The 19,445-nt window shown below is 29.0% G+C and overlaps 1 protein-coding gene across 4 annotated transcripts; it reads left to right on the forward strand.

The window, feature by feature from the left end:
- Positions 1-1,747: 1,747 nt before the first annotated feature.
- Positions 1,748-10,848, forward strand: LOC129910360 (uncharacterized). Of its 4 annotated transcripts, XM_055987711.1 has the most exons (7): positions 1,750-3,020; positions 5,739-5,947; positions 7,873-8,022; positions 8,092-8,166; positions 8,373-8,662; positions 9,383-9,648; positions 9,706-10,848. In XM_055987711.1, exons 2-7 carry the CDS (start codon positions 5,755-5,757, stop codon positions 9,749-9,751), a joined length of 1,020 nt encoding a protein of 339 aa, XP_055843686.1. In that variant the 5' UTR covers positions 1,750-3,020; positions 5,739-5,754; the 3' UTR covers positions 9,752-10,848. The 4 variants fall into 4 exon arrangements, with proteins under 4 accessions (XP_055843684.1, XP_055843686.1, XP_055843683.1 ...); XM_055987709.1 differs by having other exon boundaries at positions 1,748-3,020; positions 7,873-8,166; XM_055987708.1 differs by lacking the exon at positions 1,750-3,020 and having other exon boundaries at positions 5,431-5,947; positions 7,873-8,166.
- The last annotated feature ends 8,597 nt before the right edge of the window (positions 10,849-19,445 follow it).

Consider the following 19,445-nt stretch of genomic DNA (forward strand, 5'->3'; position numbering starts at 1 on the left):
CAACCAGGGCTAGTGTTCTTTTACGCTGAGGTTATATGCACGTATCTTGAAATACATAGATTGTTTGAAAGAAATCAGGACTTAATGAGAAAACGTGTGTTGTTGTGTTTTCTAGGAAAAAAAAAAATAAAGGTTTTTTCCTTCGTTATTTTGTATACAAAAGCTTGAATTTTAAGTTGGAGGTTTTTTGTTTTAATGAGACAATTAGTATCTTCGTAATTTATTCATTAAAGTGAAGACATAAGAATTATTTTTTTTTTGGTCTGATTGTGTTAAACGAAATTTTGTAAAATTCCAAACCCAATAAATTCAAAACTACGCATCCAAAACTTATAAAATGAAAAATTTTGAACTCTGCTATTCAATCTTCTTCGCTTTGGATAAAATCGGGACCTAAAAAATTTTCATTTAAAAAAGTTTCTGCTTAAATTGAAAAAAAAAATTACTCATACGCCATACATACTTATTTTATTTTAATTATTTATTCTACTTTTTTTCTTTAAAATCGTTGAAGATAAGTACAACATGTATTATGCACCGTTTACTCTGTAAAAGGAGCTTATCCACGACTGATCAACATATTTTTTTGGTTTCAAGATGAACAACAAAAAACTACTTGGAATGTGCATACAAATATTCCTTGAAATGGAAAAATACAAAATTCCTCAATTCATTATTATCCATAAATTTATACATAATAAACAGTAATTAAATAAGCATTTCAATGTTGATTAAATATTTTTTTATATCATGAATTCCTTCATTCATTTTTATACATTTCACTCAAAGTACTTTAATTAAACGGATTTTTGTTTCTGTTATGAACTTACATATATACAAAAAGGAAATGAAACATCAAGAGCTTGATAATAACAAATAAACGGAAAATACGAAACCCTTTTTATATCCGACGTCGTGTCGATGCCGTTTGGTTGCGATTATGACCATTTAAGGGTGTAAAAGCACAGAAGTTAACAGCAATCAAATTGATTTTATTGGCAATGAAAGGACTTTGCAAAAAAAAAGAAAAGAGGAAAAAGAAGTAAATAAAAATAAAACTTCATAAATGGCAAAGTATAATAAAAATCGCTTTGCGTGCATATAATCGATTTTTTTTTTTTGTATTCAAGGATTGTTAATGCATAAATACAAATAGGTTTTTGTGTGTGGGAGTATAGAATGTAAATTTTCAAAGTTTATACTGACAAAGCTGTTAAAGTGAATATTGCGTGTTTAAAGGTGATAATATGATTTTCAGGAATTTTAAACGCTCAAAAGTTCGGTAAAGTGGATTTGCACTTGACCTATGGTTTCAGAGTAGCTTTTCTTTAAATATATTTAAAAGTATGGTTTTGTTAATGTACTGGCAGAATACATTTCATATGTGTTAAATTTCAATTTAAAATTATTATTTTAATTGAGTTTATATTTTACTGTTATGTATTACATAAATAGATAGTAGTGCTCCGTGGCAAAATGGTTAGTGACTGACAATGGGTACGATTCCTCCCAAGTAACAATTTCAAACCTCGGTTACAAAATAACCAAAGTTATAAAATAACTGCAAATAACCGCGGTCAAAAAGCGGCTATAAACGGGTTGTTAAAAGTCTGTGGTTAATTTTAGGTTAGAAAAAAAACCCAGTATTTTCGAAGGTTTGTTTTGGGTTAAAATTATACGTAAAATAAACTTTTTAGTCATAAATTAGTTTAAAAAATTCCATTTTTAAACTAAGGAAATATTTTGGCTATTTATTTACTTTTATTAAACCCAGGTTACATTCTTGTTATTTTTTCAACCCAATTTTTTTGGTTAAATTATAACCTCAGTTTGAAGTTGGTTTTAAAATAACCAAATTTCTTCAAAAGTTTCGGAAAAGTATTTAAATAACTCGTTTTTGACACAAAGTCATAAATAAGTTTTTAAATAACTTCTAGTTTTGTGTTTTAAGGGTTAAAAAATAACCAAATTTTGGCTCCAAGTTTGAAGTAAGTATTTTAATAACTTTTTTTTTCGCACAAAAAGTTTTTTTTTAAGTTAGAATTTAACCAAATCTGATCCCAAAGTTTTAAGTAAGTATTTTAATAACTCTTTTTTTACCCAAAAAGTTATTTATAGGTTATAAATTAACCAAATTTTATCTATAGTTTGAAACGAGTTTTTAAATTACTCACTTTAAGATGGAAGTTGTTTATTGGTTTAAAATTAACCCATTATAGAACCTAAGTTTAAGGTGAGTTTCTAATTAACTTCTTTATTTTTGTCTTTTATGGGCTAAAAAATAACCAAATTTTCATTACAAGTTTCAAGTAAGTATTTAAATAACTCCTTTTTTACACAAAAAGCTATTTATAGACTAGAAATTAACCAAATTTGACCTTAAGTTTGAAACGAGATTTTAAATTACTGACTTTTTACCATTAAAGTTGTTTATTGGTTTAAAATTAACCCATTATAAATCTTAAGTTCAAGGTGAGTTTCTAATTAACTTCTTTATTTTTGTCTTTTATGGGCTAAAAAATAACCAAATTTTCATTACAAGTTTCAAGTAAGTATTTAAATAACTCCTTTTTTACGCAAAAAGCTATTTATAGACTAGAAATTAACCAAATTTGACCTTAAGTTTGAAACGAGATTTTAAATTACTGACTTTTTACAATGAAAGTTGTTTATTGGTTTAAAATTAATCCATTATAAATCCTAAGCTTAAAGTAAGATTTTAAATAACTACTATAAGTACGTATAAGTTTTTAATCAACTCGTTATTTACCTTTTAACAACCCTGGCAATTTTTCAACTAAGTTCCAACCCAATTTCAACTAACCAACAACTCTCCACACATACACATTCACCATACTCGAGCGTCGCGCGTCGCCCATCATATTTTTGTCTCTCATTTTTCTCAGATCTCTCAGTATTCTTTTGTGGCTGGTGGTAGCAAGTTATTGTGCGAGAAAGTTTTTGTGAAAAAATATAAATTAAATAAAAAAAAATATCTGTCTGTGAAAAATTATTAAGAGGTAAGTTATTTGTTTATAATTTATTTTAAATATTGTTATTTGTTTATAATTTATTTTAACCCTTTGCTTCCTAGTGGTTTCAGCATGATACCACCTATTAATTACTTTGTTAGTTTTTTTTACTACAAAATGGACTTTTCCTTTTGTACTCTCAGCTCAAAACATTCCTTATACAATGTTATTACTAGTACAATCATTATTTTTTTCATTTTAGTGTGTTGTTAGAAAATATCAAAACTTTTTTTCAAGATATTTGTATTTTTTTCCGGGAGCGAAGGGTTAAATATTAAATATTGTTTAATAAATAACTTCAGAGTATAAAAAATAACTTCTGAGTTTGAAAAATATCTTCTGAGTTTGGAAAATAACTTCTGAGTTTGAAAAATATCTTTTGAGTTTGGAAAATAACTTCTGAGTTTGAAAAATATCTTCTGAGTTTAGAAAATAACTTCTGAGTTTGAAAAATATCTTCTGAGTTTAGAAAATAACTTCTGAGTTTGAAAAATATCTTCTGAGTTTAGAAAATAACTTCTGAGTTTGAAAAATATCTTCTGAGTTTGGAAAATAACTTCTGAGTTTGAAAAATAACTTGAGAGTAGGCATACAGATAACTTAGCGCGTCTTTTCATTTGTCTTTCTCATTCCGCGTTATTATTCCAAGCTTGACTGTTGATAAAATCACTATAATAAAAATGTATTCTATCATTAAAAATAAAATTTGTAGTAGAACTACTTTTAAAAGAAAAGTTAAAAAAATAATATTAGAAATGCGTGAAAAAGAAAGAATTAAAAATCTTGAACAAGTTTTTCTTAGCAAGAGGTTATTTGAAGTGCAGCAACACCTTTCGGAAAATGAAATAAGTGCTAATTGTGAACAAGGTTTTTCTAACACGAAATTTGAAGAGTTGCAACACCTATCGAATATTATTTCTGAACATGAAAGTGACAGTGAAAATTCTGGAAACAATTGTGTCGCTGTCTCAACTAATTTTGAAGCTATTCCAGAAAATTTAAAAAAAAACTTAGTATTATGGGCTATTCAGCATAACATATCGAATATTTGCTTGCGTGATTTGCTTAACATTTTGCATAATTCTCATCCTTATTTGCCATTAGACCCTCGAACATTATTACAAACTCGCGTTTCCCTTGAGAAAATTTTTATCGAAGTTCCACCTGGTAGATACTGGCATTTCGGTTTGGTTCGCGCTCTTACTAAGGTTTTTGAAAGTGTTCAGACATGTCAAACAGTAATATTCTTGGACTTTAATATTGATGGGATTCCTGTTAGCAAAAGTTCAAAGGGCCAATTTTGGCCTATTTTGTGTTCACCAGATGGTTTTCGTGTGCCGCCGCTAGTAATAGGTGTTTACTACGGAATGGCAAAACCTTCAAGTGTTAATGAATTTCTGCGATTATTTCTTGAGGAGGCTGTTAACATTGATGATTTGAACATTGGTTCCAAAAAAATAAGTTTTAAAATCAGGAATTTCATCTGTGACGCCCCCGCTCGTTCTTATTTAAAAGGAATCAAAGGGCATAATGGTTATTTTGCTTGTGAAAGATGTAATGTAGAAGGGGATTATAATTACAAATCTCACCAAATGTGTTTTCCAAACCTATCAAAATCACTTCGCACGAATGATTCTTTCCGGGCTGGGATACACGAAGATCATCATACGCAACCATCTCCATTAGAAAAACTTCCAATAGATATTATTATGAATTTTCCTCTAGATTACATGCACTTGTTGTGCTTAGGTGTCATGAAAAAATTGTTGGTTACATGGATTAAGAATAGAACCCTTAAAACAAAATTCTCGGCAAAAAACATTGAGAGAATCTCTAAGACCTTAGTATCACTACGAAAATATGTTCCATGCGACTTCAATAGAACACCTCGTGGACTTGATGTGATAAGCTTTTGGAAGGCCACTGAATTTCGTATGTTTTTGTTGTACTTAGGTCCGGTTGTTTTGCAAAATGAAACTCATGAAGAAGTATATGCCAATTTTATGGAACTACACTGTGCTGTTTCAATATGTTTGAGTAAAAATAAACAAGTTTTTGTTGATGTCGCACAGAGTCTGTTCAAATCATTCATATATAACTTTTCTAGTATCTATGGAGCTGAAAACATAAGTTATAACGTTCACAATTTATATCATGTCGTAGATGATGTTAAATACCATGGACCTTTAGATAATATAAGTGCTTTCAAATATGAAAATCGTTTACAATATTTAAAACGTCGAATAAGATCTGGAAACAGACCCCTGGAACAAATTGCAAATAGGATTATCGAAGATTTTGAGAATGTAGATCTAATTGATGTAGATGAAAACAAAACTCCTATGCTTTATATGAAAGATAGGAATAAAATATGCAAAATTAAACACTGTGCTGGAATCTATAGAGCAATTCAGCTTCAACATTTTGTTTTGAAGTCGTCACTTGCAGATAGTTACTTCTTAACAAACTCAGAAGAAATTGTTAGAATGGAGTTTGCAACATATCGACATGGCATCCCAGTTATCTATGGTTCAAGCTTAAAACAAAAACAAAATTTTTACGAAAAACCGTTCTATTCTAAATTTTTAAGCGTTTATAAATCAAATGAAGAAGAAAATTTGCCTAATTTTTATAACATAGAAAATATTTCCTCTAAATTTTTCAAAATAACTTTACCAAACACTGAATCTGTTTTTTTTCCATTAGTACATTGTTAATCAAAATGTATTGTGTTGTGGAGACGCTCGAAGATGAAGGGAAGTTCGTGACGGCAGTTCCCAAAAATTGGGTCATCGATGGAACGAAGCTATTATGGCCAAAGTCCAAGAAAGATTCCATTTGCGGTCGGAAAAATTGCATCACAGCATCGGATGATTGGCAAAGCATAGCATGCAAATTAATATTTGATGACATCGGTAAGATACAAGTTTAACTACATCTTTTTTATTTTATTTTTATTAAGTTCACTTAGACCACTTTTCTCCAAGTAAAATTTTATTCGTATCTAAACTTAAAGCAGTTTATCCTGGGGGCCTATTTTTGACAGCTTAGTTACGTTAATTTTGATACACTTTAGGTCCCCTTTCATATACTTAAAGTAATCGCGGTTATGGCCTTTCAATATTTTTATATTTGAATAACGCTTCATAATATTCTACACAATGAGATTTATTACAGAAATTAAAGTTTTTTAGACCGGTCTTTCTTATATAAACACATTACATTGTCATCGAGTGCAATTCAGCATCAGCCAATTTGCAAAACAATATCGCAAATTTCGCGAAGAACAATGGCGCCTTAAAACACGACTAGCAGGTGTTTTTGCGAGCGGGTGCAATAGCAAAACTCACAGCAACCCTTTTTCTCTTCGTTCACGACAGCGTGCGTGAACGAAAAGGCGTCACGGCGCGGCGCCCACGACTACAATCGACATGTTGATCTTGTGTGATCGATACAAGAGCAATAAAACAATAAAACATCGACCTTTTTTCACTTCACTTCGTTGACAAAATCAATAAGTGTACTGTACAACAATAAAACAATAAAACCGCGACCTTTTTTTTACGTCGTCCAAGACAGCGCGCTTGAACAAAGCGCCACCCGCGACCGACGGTCGACTTGTTGTTCTTGTGTGTTCGATACAAGATCAATAAGTGTACAGCGATAAAACAATAAAACAGCGACCTTTTTTTCGCGAAGAACAATGGCGCCTTAAAAAAAAATTTTCGACCAGCAGGTGTTTTTGCGAGCGGGTGCAATAACAAAACTCACAGCAACCCTTTTTCGCTTCGTTCACGAGAGCGCGCGTGAACGAAAAGGCGCCACCTACAACATTTAAATATACATTTTTAAAAAGCTAGAAACTTAGTCATATTTGTAAAATTAAAATTAAGTTAATTGAATTAAGAGCTTTTGAAAGAATGGTATCTGAACTCAGATTTTTGAAAAAAAAAAATTATTGAAGAAATTTTAAGATGTCGTTTTTTAAACTTTTTCGTAATATAAAATGCATTTATTTTCAAATTTTTCTGACCACATTTATTACGATTTGAAATTATAAAAGAAAATGTCAATATGTATTACGGTTTATGAAAAAAATTAAAAAGTATTTCATTTTCGAAGAACTTTTTTTAATAGAAGTTTTGAAAAAAAATTTTACTTATTTGTTTTTTAAAGTTCAACATCTAAATATAAAGTCATTTTTTCTTCAGTCAATAGCCCTTATTGTTGAAAGTTAAATAGCAAAAATTTAAAGTTCTTATTTACCAAAGTCTTTGAGAAAATTAATTATTTCAAAGCAAAAATTCAGTTTTTATAAAAAAAACCCATTGAAATTGAAATTTTTTTCAAAAACTCTTGATTAAATTTAGTGGATTTAAATTTAGGAGATAAGAATGAGCTTCTGGCTTTTTAAAAATGTATTTTAAAATATTGTAGGTGTTGCCGTTGTTTTCAAAATATTTTTTTTGTGTTTAAAGTCAGATTATGAGAAAATTGCATTTATCTCTTAAACGATGGAAGATTGTCCCTTACTCCCTTATATTTTTTTTCCTTAAATAACCTAGAGAATCTTTTGCTATCATTTGTTTTATGAAATTTAAGAAAAAAAATGGTTGTGTTCAAAAAAAATTTAATTGTAATTTTAAAAAACAATACGGTAACATCGGCAATTTTTAATCTATAGACTTTAAAGCATTTTTAATTGCCTACGTTTGAAAAAAAATCGTCAAAATCTGAGCTGTTCGGCCGGTCTTAAGCCGCTTCACCTTTTGAACAAATATTTTCTTGTATCCCTTTCATGCCACTTATATTTACGACAAAACATGTATTTCCTTTTAAGGTTCCTGGGAGGAAGCAGTTCAGAAGGAAAAGGATGCCGAGTATTTGTCTTCTTCTGAAGAAAATACGGAAGAAGTGACCATCGACACCAATTCTTCGGAATACATGACAGATATGAACAAATTGATGTCAACTTTGATTCCTAATTCTGGTAAGTTTAAAATGTATAAACATGGGAACAAAGTTACTAATTTTGTCATACTTACTTCTCATTTTCAAGACGTTTCCTCGTTCACCCCCCCAAATGAAGATGTTACCATCACTAATGTCATTTCCGACTTATACACGTTTGAAGGTAAAAAATGTATTTTAGCACTAGTACAATTTTCAAAGTCGTTTTTAAACTCCAGCTTATCTTAGACTGGGGTTTATCCAATGTTATTTGAATAGGATAAACCCCAGTCCCTCTTAGTAACAGCTGAGATAGCATATTAGTTCTTTCACTAACCGTATTACTTTTTTTTGTATATTACTATAACTCTTATTTTTAATTGTTTATAGGCCCCAGCACCAGTACCCAATTCAAGGAACTGTCGTCCAAAATAGACGAAATTTTGGAAAGACAGCGTTCCACTGAGGTGAAGGTGCAGGCCATGCAAGGAATGCTGGAGGCATTCATGGCGAAGTCCGAAGTTTCGGTCAATTTGTTGGCGTCCAAAATTGCAAAAGAGAATGCAGAGGAAGTGGATGAGGAACTGCAACTGGATGAAATTTTCCCACTTACCTCTGTCCAACAAATTGAGGAAATCGAGGAAAAACTCCATCAAAATGCAGCATTCAAAAAAAAATTGGTAATTACCAAAATATACGAAATATGCAATTTTCTCACAATCCGACTTCAAACACAAAAAAAATATTTATAAAACAACGGCAACACCTACAATATTTTAAAATACATTTTTACAAAGCCAGAAGCTTATCTTAAATTTAAATTCACTAAATTTAATTAAGAGTTTTTGAAAAAATGGTCCTCAAACTCAGAATTAAAAAAAAAATTTATTAAAAAAATTAAAAATGACTTTTTTCCAAACTTTTTCTAATAAATATTATCAGTTGAATTCCGAAGCAGAAAAGGTAATATATATCACACTTTTGAAAAAACAATTAAAAATAACTTCAATTTCAATTGGTTTTTTTTTTTGATAAAAACTGAATTTTTGCATCCAAATAATTAATTTTCTAAAAGACTTTGGTAAATAAGAACTTTAAATTTTTGCTATTTAACTTTCAACAGTAAGGGTTATTAAATAAATAAAAAATAATTTTATGTTTAGATGTTGAACTTTGAAAAAAAATAGGATACATTTTTTTTCAAAACTTTTATTAAAAAAAGTTCTTCGAAAATGAAATTCTTTTTAATTTTTTTCATAAACCGTAATACATATTGACATTTTCTTTTATAATTTCAAATCATAATAAATGCGGCCAAAAATATTTGAAAATAAATGCATTTTATATTACGAAAAAGTTTAAAAAACGACATCTTAAAACATATTTTTGTTTTCTTTCAGGTCCGTAAGTTGAGCTCCTATGGGGGGGCCAACGGAATGAAAACGATCCGCACTATTTGCAAGTGCATTTTTACGGATCCACTACTGGCAGAACATTCTTGGCTGGGGACTAATGCCAAAAAAAGTTTCAGCCAATACAAATTCCTGTATAAAACTATATTGGAAGCGGTCCGATCAAGGTACCCCACTTATAGTGAAGCTGAGGGTGCTTCATTTTTTAAAGGCTTTTTGAAGCAAGCCCCATTTCGAATGGGAAAACCGTCCACGTAAGTTAAAAAATAAAATTATAATCAACATTTAAGTTAACATTTTTCTCATTACAGTTCCAACACCAGCTCCTCTGCCTCTGACGGGCAATCCACAACATAATTAAGTTAAGCTATTTTTTATTTTTAGTTTTAGTTTTACTTTTACTTTAAGTTTTAGTTTTAGTTTTACTTCATTAAATAATGTTTCACTAAACTTAAATTTCAGCGTTCTTATTTCAAATATTAAATTTTCAGCTGGGAAGAATCTTATGGTTTGCAGCATGTTGGTAAGCAAACATTTTATAGGTTTTTTAAAATCTGTAAATAACCGGTTATAAAAAAGCTGTGAAGTAACGTTTATTACAGGTTTTATAAGAACCTGTACGAAGTTATTTACAGGTTTTATAGAAACCTATAGGTAAGCGGTTATAAAAAAAACCGTCAAATAACGTTTGTTATAGGTTTTATAAAAACCTGTACAACGTTTATTACAGGTTTTAAAAAAACTGGAAGAAAACGGTTATAAAAAAAACCGTTAAATAACGTTTATTACAGGTTTTATAGAAACCTATAGGTAAGCGGTTATAAAAAAAACCGTCAAATAACGTTTGTTATAGGTTTTATAAAAACCTGTACAACGTTTATTACAGGTTTTAAAAAAAACGGGAAGAAAACGGTTATAAAAAAACCGTCAAATAACGTTTATTAGAGGTTTTATAAAAACCTATAGGTAAGAGGTTATAAAAAAAACCGTAAATTAACGTTTAATACAGGTTTTAAAAGAACTTGTTATATTACAGGTTTCAAAAAAACCTGTAATAACGTTAATTACAGGTTTTATAATAACCGTAGTAAAACGGTTATAAAAAAAACCGTCAAACAACTCAGTACAGGTTTTTTTTAAACTGTATAATAACGGTTTGTAAACGGTTATAAAATAGCCGTAAATGGTTTATTTCAAGTTTTTCTTTGACTAAAAATAAACAGTTATTTAATAACCGTGAAAATTAGGTTTTTAAAAACCCAGTATTTGTAGAAAAAAGTGGGTTTTTTAAAAACCCGATTTAGACGAAGTTAAAAAATAACTGACCATTTTCGGTTGTGGAGACGTTTCTGGAACGTCTTAAATACGTTTATTTAACGAGTTTAGTAACTTATCCGTTAAATAACCAGAGTAAATATCCGGTTTATTTTCCGCTTTCTAACCACAAAATGTTATTTGGGCTATTGCGAGGAATTGACAAAGCCTCCAAAAGTACCAATTTCATGGCAAAGTGCATCTCTGCTTAGCCGTTCGGATTCGGCGGTAAACTAGAAGCAATCCGTTTTCGGGAATGAAGACCACACTTGGGCACATGATTAAGGAGAAGGCAGCCTTTTAATATTTTTTTCAAGCCAAGGGTCTGCTATAAGTTTTAGTTTATTGATATTTCTTTGTTTTTCTTTTTTATTATTTTAAGTATTTTCTTTCTTAATTCTTTTAAATGAAACATAACTTTTCTGAACGTGATTATTCATCATAAATATAATAATGGTGATATTATTATCACTATTTTTCACAAACAATTTGGAGTTAAATTTTATTGCCGATCAAAGTTTGTCAGTAATTCATACATTTTTATAAGAAAAAACACAAAGCGCCTTCAAAATAGTGCAAATTCAAAGTTTTTATTTTTTATCAGAACATTTTTAACGCCTAATCCAGGCACAAAAAAATGTATTTCTTTTTTAAAATGGCTTCCATTTTCGTTTACGTTTTTAATAGTTTGATTAAAATTTGAATTTTTTTATTAAAAAAAAGAATAGCACTATTTAATTTCAATTCTTAACCAAATAGAGTTATAATTTAGGAGTAGAGGAATTAGTTTTTAATTTAAATTTTTCTATATTTCAGTACTTTTGATTACATTTTAATATTTTGTATTTTAAAACTAATACTGTAACAAAACATTATTGTTGTTATCATTCAGTACCGCCTTTTTATATTTTATTTTATAAAAGTTTGAAATCAATGTCGCCTTTGATTATATTATTATTATTATTTATATTTTTTCTAAATTTCAAAGCCTCCTATTTTTTAAATAATTAACAATGGTTTCTTGCTATAAAAGGAGAGCCAAAATTAGAATTAAATCACTTTTGACTTGACCAGAAAAGAGTCAAGATATTACAGAGGTAACACTTACCGCTTCTTATCCTTGGCTTTCTTTTCTGAAAGTATTATTACAGTGTTTCTTTACGCCTTCTGTAATAACTTTGGAACACCAACCGCATAATAGCAAAGGGTAGGAACAACATAATAATACACTTTCAATAGAAGTAGTACCAAACTTTGTAAATCATTTAATCTTCGTTTGTTCAATAAAACTACTATTTTAAAATATCCTTTTGTGTCTGAGTTTTGCTTGGAAGATACCACAACACGACAACCGACTGAACAAGCTGATACAATACTTCATTTTATTTTTTTGTATTTGAAATTAATAAAAAAAATTATTAAAAAACTGTGTAATAAAATCAATATTAAAAACTAATAATTTTTGTTTTGAAAAAGGCATAATTCCAAAGGTTTTATTAAAAGCTATACGACAGAATTTTTAACCGTGCAGTAATTCACAGCAAAGTGGGATTTATGTTAACTTCAGAGGTGCTTTCCTCTCACCCGGAAAGTAAGTAGTTATCAGTAGTTCGAAGGACTTAGGAGGTATTGTCCAGGATCCGTAAGGCTGTTTAAGAAACGGGGAATTGGAATGTCCTCTCGATAAAACTGTGCTTAGCATGACAAAAATCCTTTATATGTTCTATGGAATGGCAATACTTCTCCTAGGTTTCGTTTTTGGATAATGCTTCTCCTTCTCCAAAGTCAAACTGCATGTCACAGATTACTCAACAATTTTTCTGCGACAAATAACGACTATGAAAAACAATGAATCTACATTATGCATTAAATAGTGTCTTTAAAAAAAGTTTATTAAATTTAAAAATGTCTTAAATTTAACATTCTCTATGTCTTATTAAAATTTAAGTACACCCCAACCACGTAAATAGTGTGATGTATATTGTATAATTTTTATAAGGCTATATATTTTTACGTGGTGCGTCGTAAATACAATTTCATTTCTTGTGTGAATAAAACAGTAAATCACCAAGTGGACAGATTCAACCTAGAGTATCCCATCTTCACTAGTTGAATTAAAAAATAAAAAACAAAAATAAAATGGAAAAAAAAAAAACCAAAACGGAAACAACATTGTGAAAATGTTTGTGTGCAGGTACTTGTTTCCTGTGGATGACATTTTGTGGAAATATCTCTTCTCGTTCTTCTTATATTTCTCGTTGCGTTGTTCGTCCTTTTCGTATTTTATATATCGCTTGAGTTCAGTTCCATATGTTAAGTGCTTTTCCTTGTGTTTATATATTCATGGACCATTGCATTGGTCAACAACATACATATAACGAAACCATATTTTTGTTGTTGCTGAAAACAACATACATATACAAGTGTGAACAGCTTGTGCGGATAAATTTATTGCTTAAAAGAACATTGCTGTTGACGTAAAAGGACTTCAATGTGGGCTACTTCAAATACACATATAAATTTATTTATATATACCAACTATAAATTTATGACATACCAAACAGTCAATTGCCTCTCTTGGGACCCTTACTGAAGGTGACAAACTTCTGTATTAGGTAGGGTCCTTAAAATAACTCACCCGTAGATATACACTTAATCCAGAGCGACCCAAAGCAGAAAATGGGGAAAAAATCCTCTTTGACATAAACTGCAACAAAGCAATAAAACCATCAAATGTGTGTTCACATATGCATGTTGCATGTAGCATGTAAGGAATTTGCCAAACGATAGACCAGCAGAGAGTTGGTTGTTGCCTTGCCCTTTCCTTTCATCAAGGATATAGCTAAAACCTACACATAAACAGGGAATACGACGAAATAAATTCTTCATTTTGAAGTTCGCCATGCATGCCACCCAAGACTCAAACCACAAAAAGAGGTAAAAAATAAATAAATCCGCGTAAAAAACTTTTGCAACGCTAGCGGTGTGACTTTGTCACATTTCCGTTTCAGGAAATTCATATATTCGTTCCTAACACACTCACACATGAACCTACTCACGTACTGGAGGCACTCGAATGAATATATATTTCGCCCACAAGGGAAACAGCGTTTGATTCCTTTCTCACCTACGCTATAACCATATGCCAGTCAACCCACCTGGGCATTTATTTTTCTAATTCACATTCTTACTTTGTCGTTCAATTTTGTGTTCGGTATTTTTTTGTGTTGTTGTTTTTTTTTGGAACGCAACTCGCTCTACGTTACCGTAGCGCCAAAGAGAGCTGTTGCACCCACATGCAACTTTTGAAATAAATTTTGTCGCGAGGGTTGTGGTGTGTGTGTTTTTTTTTATTTTTTGAAGAACGCCAGCAGGAGGAAATCTAGGATTTATTGTATATCCCTTCAGAATATCTATTCTTTTCGTCCTGCCACATATGAGGTTTTGATGCAATAAATATTTTTGTCGCGCAAGAGACTACCTATATCCAGGTGAGGTAGTTTCTCTCCATGTCAGACGGTGGCAGTTTTCACAGTAAAAAGAACTTATATATAGCTCCAATGTGTTCCTTGTGCGGTACAGCAAGTTGCACCAGGATTTCTTTATAACGCGAGAAAAGTTGATTTCAAAAGAAGAAAAAAGTTGCTGCAGAAAAAAAAAACTAAAGAAAAACAAGAAAACTCAGTGGAAATTCATGAGTTGTAAAATTTTTTCTTTGCATTTGAAATGAGCTCGAAAATGTATTAAGTTGAAGGCTAAAGGTGAATTGGATGGTTTTATATTTCGCAGATATATAGAACATCTACTAGATCGCTTACTCTGATGATGAGCTCTTCTATCTCGCTCTTTTTTTTTCTCTCAACAACTTTTGAATAAAACATTACCGTGTGTATTTGTTGGGATTGTTGTATTTTTGTTTTACCTTAAAATTACTTTATGTTACAACTTGAACTGAGTCATGTTTTGATTGAAAAATAATAAAATTGAACCGAAAGTTGATGTTTTTAAAATTTGCAAATGCAAATGAAAATGCAAATGCAAATGCAAATGCAAATGCAAATGCAAATGCAAATGCAAATACAAATGCAAATGCAAATGCAATTGCAAATGCAAATACAAATGCAAATGCAAATGCAAATGCAAATGCAAATGCAAATGCAAATGCAAATGCAAATGCAAATGCAAATGCAAATGCAAATGCAAATGCAAATGCAAATGCAAATGCAAATGCAAATGCAAATGCAAATGCAAATGCAAATGCAAATGCAAATGCAAATGCAAATGCAAACACAAATGCAAACTAAAAATCCAATAGGTATAAATGCGAATGCAAACGTAAGTCCAAAGTCTTGTTGTATTAAGGTAGTAGACCTTTAATATATCAAATTATGACTTTATTTCTATAAAACAAAAATCTCATATTTGAAAGAAATAAAATAATGAAACAACTAATGCATTTGCAATTGTTAAATTGTCCTATTTTGCCCATCATGTTTGTAGTCGTATCTTTAATAAATAAATTGTTCAAAAGTTCTTAAGCTCTTAAAACCTTAAACTGACATTTCAAGGTTTTTGTTAACAATACAATTAATTTCTCTATCTTTTATACTCAGTTGCATCATAGTCAAACAAAACTTAAAATCCTATTTAATATTGATATGAGATTATTGAAATCATTCTGAATCCAAAATGATATTCAAAAATTATTTCTCCAAAACAAATTTAAATAAAACAACTGCATTTTCCATCTCCTCAATCCTCTCTTTTTAGTTGACCATCGAAAGGTAACAAAATCATCCAACCGACCACCACACAACGTTACATATAGAGAACCTTTATTGTTAAAATGCTGTTTTGGAAAATTAGCGACAAATTTATAATTGAAACATGCACTTTCAAATTCATTTGATTATGCATACGTTTTTGGAAAACTTTTGTTTTTAATATGTATTAGAATATCTATATACATTTGTATAACTATGCAACAGAGCATATTACAGTCATTTAGGAACTAAGAGCATATGCTGATTTTAATTAAATTAAAAAGTTGGAATTTGTCTATGAACCACAGAGGAGTATAATAGTGTTGAGTAATTTTCTAAATATTCGTTGAATAATTTCATTTTAGTGGGAAATTAAGGTGACTCTTAATAATTCAAAGTGATCAGCTTTAATTTATTAGGATTAAAAATAGAATTTAATTTATGCTAAATTATGTGTTTCTCTCATGGGAAATTCTTTATTAGTTTTTTTAAAGCTTTTTAAAAATTTGAAAGGATAAAAGTAAGTGGAATTATTTGAACTCATTTAGTTAAATACTTTTTCTTTTTTTGTTGTTCAAAAGAAACCTGACGTTACTAATTAAGAAGTGAAGACAAAACCACTGGATCTAAATCTGATCAACCTTTAACTTAACCACAACTACTGTCCCTTGTTAAACATGAACACGAACACAAATTTCCCTTTAATTTTGAACTTAAGTTACAACTTTTAATCCGTTTAGCTGCTTAACATTTTTCAACTGGGTTTAAGTTCTTTCATCTGGAATGCAACTCAATTTCAATTTATTCTTTTCTCAATTTTATCAAGAATTCCTTGAAAATCCTAAAATCTTTTCATATTTAAATATAATCTACAAATAAATTCAAATTGCCTCAATCGTTTCTCAGAAAGTGCGAATTGTAAGATTCGACCTTCGAATGTCAAGATAGAGATTATTGTATACAAGGATTTTTTTTTTATTTCTTCTTCCCCTTTAGTCAGTTCAGTCAACAGATGTCTTATAATTTTGCTGTAGGTAATCAAGTTCAACCTAATTCTTCAATAAAATCTTCATCCCTTATACAAAGTTTAAAGAACTGAATGTAACATATTTTTCAAATTGTTAGTTTATGTTGTCCTAGGTAATGATTTTTGCCTAGTGGTTATGGTAATAAACTGACATTAAAATTTAAGCTTTTATTGTTACAAAAAGAGTAACATTAATTGAATAAATGATTTAAAAGAGAAAATATCCCTTGCTTTGCTATATATATTACTAAGGAATAATTTCTCTTTGCTCAAAAAATGGAGTAAAAGCTAAAAAATAGCTATATCCATTTTATCCAAACTTTTTCGGAGTAAAGCTCAGATGGCAAAGAGAAAATATCCTGAAAAACAAAGTTTACTTTTAGCATTTTAAGAGATACCCACAAGGGCCTTATAAAGTTTTTTATTTTAGTTGAGCTTTAAAGTTACAAATAATTTCAATTATGTTTTTTAATTTTGTTTAGAAGTTATGTTTATTAAAATTAATGGTTATAGAAATATTTCAAGGTAAAATGCATGTCAATATGAGGGCAGTATAAACAACATAATATTCAGAATTGTTATTTTGTCTATCAGTGATATTAATTCGCACTTTGTGTTTCAAATTTGTTTGAAACTACACATTTCAATCCAAGAGTAATTTTTAAAATCTTTTCCTTAAGTTAAACCTTGTCATAAAAATAACTTCATTTTTTATTTGGAGCAGTTTTTTTACCTCCTTTCAAACAACTGATCCAACCTCGATAAATAAGTTCTTCATATAGTAATGGTAAATATGAGGCGTGTTTTATTGGAACTCAGTATTTTACTGACTAAACATTTTATATTGTAAACAACAACAACAAACGATTAATTTTATTTATTATTAAATAATCCTTTATTATTAAAGGGTCAAAATGAATGAATTTACTTCAATTGAAGTAGATCTACTTTTTTTTCAAAAAAATTAAAATCTACTTCCTACCTCGCACCATCACAAAAATATCGAAATCTACTTCATTTAAAAATCTCTGTTCCAATCTTCTTCAAGTTATCAAAAAATATAGGCCAATTCTACTTCTTTTTTTCAGAAAACTAAATATTTGACTAAAAATTGTTATAATAGTGGAGTAACTAAAGCTCAAAAATTGGCAATATTAGGGAACCCGGTCGAACAGCTTAGATTTTGATGATCTTTTTTTTTTCAAACGTCGGTAGTTAAAAATACTTTAAAGTCTATAGATTAAAAATTGCCGGTGTTGCCGTTTTGATTTTTTAAATTTATTTGAAGATTTTTGTGAACAAAAACAAATTTTTTTCAAAAATTTTTCTTAAATTTCATAAATTAATTGATGCCAAAAGATTGTCAAGGAAATTCAAGGAAAAAAAATATATGGGAGTGAGGGACAATCTTCCATAGTTCAAGCGATAGATGCAATTTTCTTATTAATTGACTTCAAACACAAAAAAATATTTGAACACAACGGCAACACCTACAATATTCAAATATACATTTTCTAAAAGCTAGAAGCTTAGTCATATATGTAAAATTAAAATTAAGTTAATTGAATGAACGGCTTTTGAAAGAATGGTAATTGAACTCAGGTTTTGTAAAAAAAAATTATTGAAAAAATTTTAATATGTCGTTTTTTAAACTTGGTCGTAATATAAAATGCATTTATTTTCAAATTTTTTTGGCCGCATTTATTATGATTTCAAATTATAAAAGGAAATGTCAATATGTATTACGGTTTATGAAAAAAATTAAAAAGTATTTCATTTTCGAAGAACTTTTTTTAATAAAAGTTTTGAAAAAAAATGTAACTTATTTTTTTTTTTAAGTTCAACATCTAAACATAAAATTATTTTTTATTCATTTAATAACCCTTACTGTTGAAAGTTAAATAGCAAAAATTTAAAGTTCCTATTTACCACAGTCTTTGAGAAAATTAATTATTTCAATGCAAAAATTCAGTTTTAATAAAAAAAAAAACCATTGAAATTGAAGTAATTTTTCATTTTTTTTTTCAAAAGTGTGATATATTTTACCTTTTTTGCTTCGAATTTCAACTGATAATATTTATGGCCAAAAATTTTTTTTAAATAAATTCATATTTTATTAGAAAAGTTTGGAAAAAAGTCATTTTAAATTTTTCTAATAACATTTTTTTTTTTAATTCTGAGTTTGAAGACCATTTTTTCAAAAAGTCTTGATTAAATTTAGTGGATTTAAATTTAAGAGATGTATTTTAAAATATTGTAGGTGTTGCCGTTGTTTTCAAAATATTTTTTTTGTGTTTGAGGTCAGAATGTTAGAAAATTGCATTTATCGCTTAAACGTTGGAAGATTGTCCCTTACTGCTTTTTATATATTTTCCTTAAATTACCTAGAGAATCTTTTGCTATCATTTGTTTTATAAAATTTAAGCAAAAAAAATGGTTTTGTTAAAAAAAAAATAATTTTTATTTAAAAAAAAAACAATACGGCAACACCGGCAATTTTTAATCTATAGACTTTAAAGTATTTTTAATTACCTACGTTTGAAAAAAAAAATCGTCAAAATCAGAGCTGTTCGGCCGGGTTCCCTAATAATTTGCTTTAGTTACTCTACTAATAAAACAATGTATAAAAATATATTTATGACAAAAATATGTAGTTTGAAAGAATAAAATTTTTTGGTTTTAGTTTTTTTTACTAATTAAATTATTTAACTTAAATAAATACATATAATAGAATTATTTTTTTTAATATTGATTTTTTATAAAGAAAAGAATATTTTGAAATCTACTTCGATTTTTTTCAATCTACTTCCATTTTTTCTTCAAATCTACTTCGAATTTTTTTCTGCAAGTGTTAAACACGGCTGTAGATCAACAAATAAAAAATTTCGTTTATCCTTAGCAATCATTTGTTGTTCTTTCCCGTGTAAAATTTTACTGAGCTAAGTAC

Source organism: Episyrphus balteatus, chromosome 2, assembly GCF_945859705.1.
Source record: "Episyrphus balteatus chromosome 2, idEpiBalt1.1, whole genome shotgun sequence".
In the NCBI taxonomy this organism is placed as follows: Eukaryota; Metazoa; Arthropoda; class Insecta; order Diptera; family Syrphidae; genus Episyrphus; species Episyrphus balteatus.

Coding starts and splice junctions, on each gene's coding strand:
- LOC129910360 (XM_055987709.1), top strand. CDS start 5,755: ATGTATTGTGTTGTGGAGACGCTCGAAGATGAAGGGAAGTTCGTGACG. Junction 5,948..7,872: donor ATTAATATTTGATGACATCG/GTAAGATACAAG, acceptor TTTCCTTTTAAG/GTTCCTGGGAGGAAGCAGTT. Junction 8,167..8,372: donor CGACTTATACACGTTTGAAG/GTAAAAAATGTA, acceptor AATTGTTTATAG/GCCCCAGCACCAGTACCCAA.